General features: G+C 41.6%; 1 protein-coding gene across 5 annotated transcripts in view; it reads left to right on the forward strand.

The window, feature by feature from the left end:
• The window catches only part of EVC (EvC ciliary complex subunit 1), an 80,676-nt gene that overhangs the window by 5,032 nt on the left and 62,922 nt on the right, over positions 1-12,722 (forward strand). For 4 of the 5 annotated variants that reach the window (XM_048848899.2, XM_048848901.2, XM_048848903.2 and 1 more), the window contains exons 2-5: positions 2,288-2,416; positions 7,087-7,170; positions 7,644-7,876; positions 9,861-9,945. In XM_048848899.2, the coding sequence (XP_048704856.2) occupies positions 2,288-2,416; positions 7,087-7,170; positions 7,644-7,876; positions 9,861-9,945 (531 nt within the window). The remainder of the gene's footprint in view (positions 1-2,287; positions 2,417-7,086; positions 7,171-7,643; positions 7,877-9,860; positions 9,946-12,722) is intronic. The other variant, XM_048848900.2, reaches the window with a different exon arrangement.

Raw genomic sequence — 12,722 nt, forward strand, 5'->3', positions numbered from 1 at the left:
CTTAGATCTTATTTTATTCAACATCTTTGTTAGTGATCTATAAGAAGAGGTGAAATGGCATGTTAACTACATTCATAATACATTGGGAGGACAAAAAGCAATGGAAAGGAGGGAGCTAATGGGGTGATAAATGTGGGAAGGAACTAAAGAGATTCAACTTGGAAAAATGAAGTATTCACTGGGGATAAATAATCCAAGTTATAGGTGTTCAGTGGGAAAGAAATGCTTGTGAATAGTATTGGTGAGAAATACTATGGCTGAAAGTGGGCCGCAAACTGTGAACTTGCAAGGAAATATGAGACAAGAAAAGCAAATGCCTCTTTTGGGCTACATGTGCAAGAACATCTTGTCACCATACTAGGAAGATGAAAGCTTTTTTTTTTTTAAACTATCTCGCACTGATAAAATTGTATATAGAATATGATGTACCGTTCTGGACACCTCTAGTGTCTGAGAGATGGTGGGAGGGAAGTCGGTGGAAAACAACAAAAATGATTGGGATAAGTAGGGGCTGGAGGGATTGAATAATATGGAAAGGTACTAAAAGAACTAATTACATTCTATATTGTGCGACCAGTCAACTACTAAAAGGAGAGTTTAAGTTTCTATAACAAGACTGGACTGAGAGGTGAAAAGTGGCATTGGCAATATCTTTTCAACAGCTCAACAAACAGCTAGTAAAATGGAGACATGCGGCAGGAGATGGAAATGAAGTCACTGTAGGTACTTTGAAGGGCATTTGCAGGGGCTGCAGAGCCCCTCTTCTTCTTTCCGCCCCCCAAAAAGCATTGAACCATCATGTTTCCCTAAACTGAGTACTGTTGCGGTTCAAATACAAGACAGGACAAGCTTTAAGCAAGCAAGCAGGCTGGTCTGCCGACGGGCTGCTCCGCCTGTCAGCTTTTCCACCCTCTCCTTTATTTCTCTCTCTCTCCCCCCTCGCATTACATACTCCAACAGATAAAAGGAATACACTGGCTTTGTATAATATTCTTATTTACCAATTTCTATCTACCGCATTCCTTGCTCTCGGGCCTTGAGCCCAGTCCTGGGAGGCTTCCCACGGTTCAGGTCATCTGGGCGAGATTCCAAGGTTCATGCCCTTGAGAGGAGCCGTGTGTGCACTGCTCCTACACAACACTCCGGGTGTGCCCTGAATGTTGCCAAGTGCATGAACCTTGCATGAATGCTACATGAGTACCATATTATCACATTCTGTATAGGTTCTTACACCATGCTCACCACCGTAGTATCTGAATGCCTTCCCGTTAAAGTTTATTATGCCATATGTCAAGTGTGGTTTGTTCTCTCATCTTCTCTGCAGGGAAAAAGTGCGTACAGTGGAGGTTTTGGTGCGTGGTTTTGTTTAATATATATGTTGCTATATGATTGTAAGAGAAGACAGGTCAAAGAAATGCACCTTACACTTGGAGTGGAAGTTGGTGTTGGTCCTTAGCTCCCCCAGATATCCTTTCCCTAGTCTCAGATTCTCCCCCCCCCCCTTCAGAAAGTTCTGTCACCTGCATTAATGGGATTTACCCTTATTAAAAAACATTTCACTGAGAAGCAGCATGGAACAATGGTCCTCATCCAAGAGCTTTAGGTGATCTTTTGGATATCCTAGACCCACGTCACTGAGTGCCTTCAAGATACAGACCAAGACCTGGAACTTGACTCATTAGTCTATGGAAGCTAGTCTGGAGAGTGGTGGACAGGTTTGATGTGAATGCAGTAGCCCGTACTACTGAGATGACACACTACAGCATTCTGTACTGGTTGGAGTTTCCTAAGCACTGATGGTTTCAAACTTGTAGCTTTTCTGACCCATCCTATACCTGGTGCATGGTCTATTCTCACTAATTTTTCCTAGTCCATTACTTGGGTCCAAAACACTGTGTGCACCTGTGTAACTTCGTCACATGAGTAGTTCCATTGCCGCTCCTCAATACTGCAGTCATTTGATGCTGTGGGGTGGGGGTGGGAAGGAGGCTTCTTGGCACTGAATGTACAATTACCAGAGTCTTTCACCTTTCCATGGGCCAAGTCTCCAGCTCTGGGGAAGGAGAGTAAATCCAATGCAGAAAGAAACTAAAACATGTTTCCTCAGTCTGTAAGCTTATTACTCATTTTCAGAAAACTGAAATAATTTGTCTAAAATAATCATTTGTACCTACTTTGTAACTTGCACAGGATATTACTATAAATAAAACAGGACCATCTAAGATGTCAGATGAACCGAGGTGGTTTGAGTTGCATTTTATTTTATTTTCCTGCTTTGGGATTTCAGAAAGATGATTCCCAAAGGCTTCTGGAAAGCTTTCACTCGAATGTACACGGACATCTTGATGAAAATGTACGCTTACCCAGAAAGAAGAAAACACAAACTCGAATGTCAGAGAAGGAAATGGTGCTCGAAGTAAGAATTTATTCCTTTTGTAGACATCTGTTTTGTCTGATATTCTAGCCTGCTTACTTAGCAGTTGATCCAAATGCTGTTGATTTCAGCAGGCTTGGGATCTGGCCCTTCAAAAGTTATGATAATTTCCATACAGATGTAATAAAGAGATTGGAAACTGAACACAGTAAATCAGAGACTCAGTGAACAAAGGAATAAGGGCCCTGAACCTATAATCTGTTGATACCTGGAAATATGATTTCACTTACATTTACCTGGCACAATTTAACAGTCTTTACTCAGGCAAAATTCCCATTCAAATCCATTGGAATTATTTCCCACTCTACCATCATATTACGAATTTGAGGGTAGCAGCCAATATTCCCACTTCTTTCCCACAACTACCTTGCCAGCACCCAGCAAATTTGGGTATTTCCTGTGAAGCATTTTCTTCTGACTTTATTAGAATTCACAGCTGAAGAGGAGCCTGTAATCTAATTGCACAAATCCACTAAACTAGGGAAGTTTACTATAAAAGATTGAGAACCACTGGACTAGAGCATCAAGTCTTTAATCCACATAGGTCTTCCAGGAGGTACATCAACTCATCTAGATATTTGCCTAATTTTATAACAGGCTATATAAAAAGCACTAACAAAGTCAGTACAAACTAAGATTTCATGTAGACAATGACTTGTTTATACTGCTCTATATACTATATGCTGAAATGTAAGTACAATATTTATATGTCAATCGATTTATTTTATAATTATATGGTAAAAATGAGAAAGGAAGCAATTTTTCAGTGACAGTGTGCTGTGCCACTTTTGTATTTTATGTCTGATTTTGTAAGCAAATAGTTTTTAAGTGAGGTGAAACTTGGGGTATGCAAGACAAATCAGCCTCCTAAAAGTGATACAGTAGTCTGGAAAGGTTGAGAACCACTGCTCTTGCCCTTACTCAGGCAAGACTCCCATTGAACTCACTAGGACTCTTTCTTGAGTAAGAACTGCAGGACTGAGGCAAAAATATCCAGCTTCTGTGTAAAATGGATCACAAAACCGCTATGTTAAGGTTCCACTCAGTTTGTTTAGATACTGGGAGTTGGATTCTTAGGGTTCAGTCCTGTTCTACTGCAATCCTATTGTTCCATGTATTTTAGCTGACCTGTTTCTGTGCATGTGGGTACAGGTTTGCTCATTCATTTTTTAAGTGACGGGCTTTGAATATGAAGGGCAGGTCAACTTTTATCATGCTACAGAGTGTTTACTTCATAACCCTTTAAAAGAAAACTATACTGATGAGATTCTTTCTTTGGCTCATATGACAGAGTTGTTTCTGGAATACATCGAATTTATCTTTACATTAAGTGGAAGAATATAATGTCAATGGTCATATAAGGTCAATACACTCCCTCCCAAGCAGTGGTGTGGGTAAGACACTGAGCTGAACAAATTTTGACATCTGAAGAGTATCTGGGGAGTATTTGGAAGTTTGGAAGCTTAGGCAGCTAAGTTTGTGGGGGGGGGTGGTAATCTGTGTGGAATATGGGGGTAGTTAAGGCAGATTACACATATGCTCAGTTTGCCTCATTTTACCCCAACCCATTCAGCAAATCCAACTTGCCTTAGCTCCCCTGCAATCTCCACAAATTTAGCTATGTCTTCTAGCCCTCCGCCTACCCTCCTCAGACTTCCATACATGGGCAGCAGTCTCTCCAGTGGCAGCTGAAGACAGAGTGCAGGGTCAAATGAACAACCCTGTTGAAACACCAGAGCTGGCAGCTGGGACTAGAGGACTATCAGGGAGCAAGGAACCCCCTCCAGAGACAATTGAGAACAGGGAGAGCAGAAATTCAACAACTCACAACCAAAAATTCAAAAGGATTGGGTTTTTTGAAGAGGTCTGATTGAGCCTCCCTTTCTGCTAGGGCCCACGTTTTTCCCCACTCACAGGATGCTCTGGTGGGGTTACTGCAGCTCCATGATCGTGGGAGATACAGAGGCCAGGGTCTGCAGGTGACTGGTCGATGGGAGAGGAGCTAATTTTACACCCCCTTCTGCAGCTCCATAGGACCCAGTAGTTACTAAGATGTTCATATGGCTGTCTGTAGGATTGACAGACTGGTCTGGAGCACCCCCGTAGTGGTACCAGGGGCTTATGTACTCCAACTTAGTCAGGAGTTGGTCCACTATTGCAAAACCCACAAAATGTGTAAAGGAATCAAAGGAATTACTTTGATGATCTCAGTTCACTGCCTTTCATTTAAAACTGAGTTGGCTGCGTTCCACACAGTAAAGGGAGTCAGGAATGCAACTGTTTTAAAAATTTGTAGTTAAACTGTGCTCCTCATTCTGCCTATAAAAAATAAGTTATGCTCACCCACAGCATGTCGGTCCTGTCTAGCTGGCCCAGTCGTTAGCTTGCAAATGGAAGTAGGTACAAGCATTTTAACTGTAGCCAGTACTTGTTATAGACACTTTAAATGTACTGTAAAGTTCTGATGGGAAATGAATTCTCATTTCAGATGTGTCCAAGATAGATGACAAATTTATGGCTGAATGGCTGAGTGTTCTTGGACTAGTCATGAACAGAAAATATTTTCTATTCATATCAATGATTAGTTTTTCCTTTGGGGGAAAGTCATGGAATATTAGGGTTGGAAGAGACCTCATGAAGTCATCTAGTCTAATCCCCTGCTCAAAGCAGGACCAACAACCACTAAATCATCCCCGCCAGGGCTTTGTCAAGCCAGGCCTTAAAAACCTCTAAGGATGGAGATTCCACCACTTCCCTAGGTAACCCATTCCAGTGCTTCACCACCTTCCTAGTGAAATAGTGTTTCCTAATATCCAACCTAGACCTCCCCCACTGCAACTTGAGGCCATTGCTTCTTGTTCTGTCATTTGCCACCACTGAGAACAGCCTAGCTCCATCCTCTTTGGAACCGCCCCCCCCCCCTTCAGGTAGTTGAAAGCAGCTATCAAATCCCCCCTCAGTCGTCTCTTCTGCAGACTAAATAACCCCAGTTCCCTCAGCCTCTCCTCGTAAGTCATGTGCCCCAGTCTTGTACAAATACTTTGACATGTACATAGCTTCATGCATAGCAGTAGTCCCATTGAAGGGCAGAATCAGGCCCTTAACTACAGTAATTTCTATAGTACACATGTCACAAATATGAGAGCACTTCTGTAACACATTTAGGGCTAGTCTACATTGGCAAAGCTAAAGCGCTGTCACAGCAGTGCTTTAACGTGGCCTGTGTGGTCTCCCAGCGCTCTAAACAAAACCACCTCCACCAGGGACGCAGCTCCCAGCGCTGGGGCACTGCCTTTACAGCGCTGAAACTTGCTGCTCTCAGGGGGGTGTTTTTTCACACCCCCTGAGCAAGAAAGTTGCAGCACTGTGAATTGCCAGCGTAGACAAGCCCTTAGTGTATAGCCTTGTTATTTGAAGGGTGTTTCACCCCCTCTCTGCCAAACCACTTTTTAAACAAAGCCAATCTGTTCCAATTACTGCTGACAAAAGGTGTTCAAAGGCTAAGCCACCAAGTCATTAACTAGCATAGATGAAAAATGTGCTTGGTTAGGTTAGTACTTATCCATTGCAGTCGTCTCCTACACCATGCATATATGCATATAAATCAGTGGGACTACTCAGTGTGAGCGGGGGTATGACTGTCTAGCCGCCTGGCCCTCTACGTCTTGCACTTGTTGTTGAAACAAAAAATAAAGTTTGGAAGTGAAACCGACATTATGTGCAGCCACAATGCATGACCCATTTTGATTTTCTCTGCTCATTTCAGTGTTTGTTGTTGGGCTCCCTTAGTGCCTTGCCATTTCTTACAAAACTCCTGGAACTAGCAACTGCATACATTTCAGCAAACCAGATTGTTCCATTGGTAATACAAGAAATGCAAGAGTTAAAAACCCTCCTAAAACTTTGTTTGAAACAGTCTCAGTTATTGTATGTAGCCCACATTCCCAGTGTACTTTGTGTAACCCAAAGCTGATCACCACACTGCAGCTATGCGTGAAGAAGAAATGAACTAAAAAGCATGAACAGGAAGTCTGACTGGCTGTAATTTGCAGCCAACAGGCTGAACAGAATATATTATCTATAAAAAGTCCTTTTGAAAGAACCTCTGTCTTTTCTCGGGGCATAGTTAAGGGTTTTCCAGTATTTATATTTTAAGTCATTCTTGAAAAATTACTTAATTTAGTTTTATTTCATCTATTGTTTCTGTATTTAAATTCAAAATTCCTAGTCAGACCATGGTAGCCTATCCTCAGGCATCTCCATTAGCCATATATATTAAAGTAATTTCAAAATCTCATAGGAAAACTGGATTTCTCTTTCACTGGAGTGGGGGGCGGGGAAGAGAAGGAAAATGAGCTATGGTCTATCATCAGTTGTTGGAGCAAAGTTCTTTTTTGGAGATGGAGCTGTGGTAATAAACTTCCAAAACAATTACAAAACCATAGAAGGTTCTCCTCTTCTTTGGGCTTCATGCTCTGACCTGGACCATGAGAAGACGGTTTGTGTCAGAGTGTAAGTCCAAAAACAATCTGTGATCAATAAAATTCCTAAGCTATCCAGCCAAAAGGGCTGCATGGAACTTCTGCTAAAGATCTAATCATAGCTGCTGTTCTTACTTAAGCTTACAGTACTTTTCTGTTGTTTCCATACAGGGAAATGAGTCTTCTTTGAACAGTAACATCACAGCATTTGCATTAAAAGCAAAAGTCGTCTATCCAATCAATCAAAAATTTAGGGTAAGAGTTTAGACTGTTTGTGAAAAGAAGTGACAATCATTCTGTGACTGTAAATTGTAGAGTGGGAAACACTGGAAGAAATTTACTATTAAGCCTCTTACCTTACAGTGGGTTTTTTATTTATAGCAAATTGATACAGGCCTTATCCCATGTGGTGCTAGCTGTCCTCAACTGGGAGGGAAATCTTCAGCACTTCACATGGGCCTGATCCAGTTTCCACTCTAGTCAACTGGAAGTTTTCCATTGACTTTGGCCCAAGAGACATTTAGCACTTTGCAAGATCTGTCCCTTAAACAGGCAATATGTTCATAATTTAATAGAAAAACATATTTCCCAGTTAAAAACATAAGTTCTGAATAGACATTTTGTTGTATACAGTATTGCAAAAAATTGTGAAAGTATCCAGTACTCATGAGCTGCTCATCGTCTTAATATTATTTGGTATGAACCACATACATTTTCTTTGTCCCTAGCCCCTGGCAGATGGATCATCCAATCCATCTTTGCATGAGAATCCAAAGCAGGCTGTTCTGCCTAATCAGATAATGGAAACTTCTACTTCAAGCAGCCTTGGATCCTTGAGTCATGGAGATAAGGAGGACTGTAGTTCATCCACAACAATACATTCTGCAACTAGTGACGACAGATTTCAGGACCGAGCCTTCCTGAAGGTGACCTGTTTCCCTGAAGTTCTGACTTGTGAGAGGTACAGAAACAACTTGCGATAAAGTTTGATCATTTGAAAACACACGCTTGGTTTTTTCAGACGAACTGCTATAGATTTGGTATGGATGAAGAATCAGGGTTCTTAAATCCATGTGTTGAAGGCATACAGTTCAAACTTAATTATAGGAAGCTAAACCTTCTTGGAAACCAAGTAAACTGCATACTATTGTGTGCAAATTAGTTTACTTATGACAGAATTCCGGGGAAAGGAGTACAGGCAACAATAGCCTTGTGTAACAGCATTATCATAAGAAAAAAATCCTTGTTACTGTATTGTGATAATACTACAATATTAGCTTTGAAAGGCTGTTGATCAGATAGAATCCAATCCCGCCAGATACTGAGCATGCTTTGTACATGATGCTGAGCCCCCTCCACTCCCATTACAATCATTGGGAACTAAAAGCGTTCAGCCCCTCCCAGGATCAGATTCATAATAAGCAACATTTTCAAAGATTCCTAAAACACTTCCTGCTGAAAACGATTGTTATTGTCTTTCTCACTCCAAACTGCATTGATGATACAATCATTTTATTGTCTTCATTGATTTAAAAGCATTGATACAAATTTATACATAAAAATAACTATGGATGAGCAATGCACATAGTACAAAGTCTGAACTGCTACTACTTTCCTCTCAACACCTCCCAGTCTTTTAAAACCAGGATGCAAAATCTTTTCCACCTACTAAGGATCAGTCCCTGGACAGCAATTTTTTTTATATACTTGTAACTTAGGGTTTGATTCTGTCATGCTTATTAGTTCCTTACCCAATCAGTAGTAGCACAGAAACAAACATGAGTAAGGGTGTCAGAACTGGCTTCTTAATACTAACAAAGCACATATTTAGGGCCAGATTCAACCCTTACTTAGGGCTAGTCTATACCGGCATGCCATGGCCGTGCTTTAATGTGGCTTGTGTAGTCACGGCAGAGCGGTGGGAGAGAACTCTCCCAACACTCTAAAAAAATCACCTCCACGAGGGGCGCGGCTCCCAGCGCTGGGGCACTGTCTCCACTGGCGCTTTATGGCGCTGAAACTTGCTGCGCTCAGGAGGGTGGTTTTTTCACACCCTTGAGCGAGAAAGTTGCAGCGCTGTAAATTGCCAGTGTAGACAAGCCCTTAGACTGAGCAGTACCTTACTCTTCAGTAAATGACTAATAACTGCGAACTGAGTCCTGCAAAGTGTCCAGGGCACGGTTCCCAGCCCAGTGGGACAGCTCACATACTTAACCTTAAGCATGTGCTGAATTGGAGCCAGAGTGGTCATTACCCTGCAGGATCTAGCCCTGTATCATGGGACTTGAAGGCAGGAACTCGTGGGGGCCTACTCTGCCCATATCAATCGGGGTTACTCATCCTGCAGTGAGGGAAATAGGTCCCTGCTCAGATACCATAGGATGGCCATGCTGTAATAACACCGAGTCTATCCAGGTTCTAATTTTCACTCTGCCACTGAGTTGCTGTGTAGCTGTAGGCAAATATCTATCTTTACCTCTTTGTATCCCCAGCTGCAACATAGGGAATAAGAAACTTTGTCACAGGGTGGGACATGGATCAGTCAGTTAATGTTACTGCAGCATGACTGGAGATGTAAAACATTAAATACTAAGTGTTATTATTACAGTTTTAAATTACAGCTTTCCCCCTCCCCCTTTATTCTACCCATCCATCCATACTGTTTAGGCTTGCTGTGTCGCTAATGTGTTAAAGCATTGTGTCTTTTTATCTCATACTCCGCAACATTTTGAAGTACTTTGTATAAAAAAAAAATACAATATGAAAATTGAATTGACTGTTGTTCCAGGAAAACTGCTTTTGTGAGAATTCAGCACTTAAAAGAAAAAAGGAAACTAAATTACAAGAGCGTTACCATTTTCTATCAGTTTTGTTTTTGCAGTGATGCTTTGGCTCAGTGTAAGTAGATTGCTGCTAATGAATGCTAAACCTCTGCTTTATTTTAGTTTTGATGTTAAACTGTGCCTGTATAGTCTTCTTTTGAAAGAATTGCTGCTGCTTGATACCGAACTAAGAAGGGAAAAACAGGTGGTAGGTACAAATTTTTTATATATAGCCGTTTGAATTAGAGATGGGAGCTCCTTTAGAAAACTTAGGAACTAGTCAACATAATTCACTCTGCCTATCAGACTCCATTGAGAAAAGTATTGTATTTTTACTGCACTATATTTTATTTGTCTGTATGTCATGAATATATGGGCTCAATACAGGGGTGACTGGGTAAAATTTAATGCCCTGTGTTATACAGGAGGCCAGACTAGGTGATCTAATGGTCCTGCCTGGCCTTAAAAAAGAAAAAGAAAGAAAGAAAAACTATAAATTTTGCATAAAATATGTTATCCTATAGCATGTAGAGAAACAAACATTTTATAGATACATGTATGTCTTCAGTTATGGGTGTTAATGCTTTGCAGTGTCAAGGATTGTGCATTCTCTAGGTAATATAAGAAAAGTCAATATAACATGTTCATTACCACTGTGATGAGCACAATTGCCCTGATTCAGTTTGGTACAGAAGTCAAAGTACCCCTTTATTCTGCTGCATGGGCTACCCATATTACAAGTTACAAGAAGAGAGCAGCCTCCATTGGTTGGGAGTGGGCAGACAGGGGTGTAGGGTGGATGGAGTCTTAATTGCGCCCCACAATGCACTGGGCAGCACAACTGAGCTGGGGCAGAATGAGAAGTATTCTGGTATTACAGAGGATTGTTTAACCCTCTGAGAGTCAGAGTTGATTCGCTGGTCTGTTCTAGCGTTGGCCCAGGTATGCAGCACCCCTTTCTCACATCCCATTGGAAAGCTACCATGTAGCTCTAAATAAACAAACCAGATGATTTTCTTGCTAACACAAATTGCAAATATTCTCATGATTTGTAAGCCAGAGTCAATGTTTTGTTTTTTTAAAGGGGGAGGGGAAAAGAAAAAGCTTAAGGCTCTATTCTTCTCCAATGGAGAGAAAAATAAAACCTGACCCCAATTAAAAAAGTGGATGGGGGAGGAGTAGAAGGGGAAATAAAAATAAAAGAAGTCTTTAGCAAGGAGAGAAGGACAAACTGGGCAAACTGGACTTCTGTGATTAAGACAAAAGAGTAGGGATTTTATACAGATATGGTGCAATACAGAATCATTGTTACTGTTATGGGTGGGGTTAAACCACACTCAAACTGGAGGGTGTAACCACTACCCTCATTTAAGTTGAAATAAGCAAGAGGTGCCTCCAACCAAACCACAGATACATGTCACTTGTCAGGATCCCAACAAGGGCAGTCAGGGCCAAGAGTCAGAGTAGGGGCAAACCTGGGTCTGGGAGGAGCACAGGCGTTCACAGTCAAGTCCAGGCCAGGGTCCCAAAGGTCAGGGTCCAAGTCAGGAGGAAAAGTCCAAATCAGTCCAAGGTCAAGCCAGGAATTCAAGAGCAGGAACAATCATGGCAACCATAGAAGATCCCCACTGTTGCCTAAACACTTCTTGAAACATCCCCTGGATTTATATAGGGCAGGGAGCCAATCAAGAGCCATGGGGTTGCAGTCTGTCAAACCCTTGTGGTGGAATGTCCCACAGTCTGTGTCCACAGAGGGTTATGGGAAGTGGAGCGCACCATGGTTACATCTGCTGCTGGGTGGCAGCCTGGAGCTGCTAGCTGCCTGGTAGCTTCTGTAGGCCTGGGTTCTAGACCCAGAGGGCCTTATGGTACCACCCGACACAAAGGCACTGGGAAGTCTGCTCAGGAATTTGATATATGTGGGCAGGACCTTATGCTGGGTATTGCTTGGTAGAGTGGTGTGTATGTTGAGAGAAGCATCAGAAAAAAAGCCAAGGACTCAGGACAAGCACTGGGAATGTGGCCCTGAAAAAAAGCTGTGATAAAGCTTTTGGGCTAAATGGAAGAAAGGGGCTTGAAACTGTGAGAAAGGATACTATTTCTTGTTTGATCCCTGCTGTGTTTAGGGAAATGAGACATCCTACATGCTTTGTAAATAAACAAGATTACATTGAAGAAACACCTGACTCCATCACCAATTTCTGTTGTTAACTGGATCAATCCACAAAACCCTGAATTTTTAGCTAACTGCTCAGGTCAAAAGGGGGTAACATTACAATTATAGCCTAACTAAAGCAATCTAAACACTGGATATAATCCTTTCACACCCCTCTCCCCCACCCAAACCTCCATTATGCTCACATTATGTCAGAAACAAGTAAATCTGATTAATGCAATTAGCATGTTTCAAGAGGTAGCATTTTCTAGACAGACTTTTAAACACTCTTGGGAAGGAGAGGAACCAGAGTAAGCCTGGGGAGTAGATTTGACCCATTCACGTGTCCTCTCTTGGTGGGGTCCTCCCCATCTTCTTAAAAAGGCATCTATGGGAGACCAAAAGAATTCTGGGATCAGTGTCTGAGATGATCTTCAATTTGTGTGAATTAAGAACAACGAATTTGATCTCAAGATCAATAACTAACTTGTAGACAACATTGTGCCATAACGTAACAGAAACCTTGAAAGGCAGCTGATTAGACCATTTGATTGCTGACCAGAAGCTCCACGATTCCACAAAAGGCAGAGAAAAACTTTGAGTCATAAAACTGCACTCTGAGTAGCAGGAGTTGGTTTTTATTAGTAGGTTTTTGGTCCAAGGCACAGTGGATGGTTCAGTCTTGAAGGTTCCATTTTTTGCCCTCCATGTTAGTGCTTCTGAAAGTCAGGTATCAAAGAAGGAAACTTCAGTTTTGACTTCATTATCTTCATAGTTTGCTTTAATTCTGATATTTTTGACAGTATTTGAAATATTAGCATTTTGTCTTC

This window comes from Caretta caretta, chromosome 4 (assembly GCF_965140235.1).
Source record: "Caretta caretta isolate rCarCar2 chromosome 4, rCarCar1.hap1, whole genome shotgun sequence".
Classification (NCBI taxonomy): domain Eukaryota; kingdom Metazoa; phylum Chordata; order Testudines; family Cheloniidae; genus Caretta; species Caretta caretta.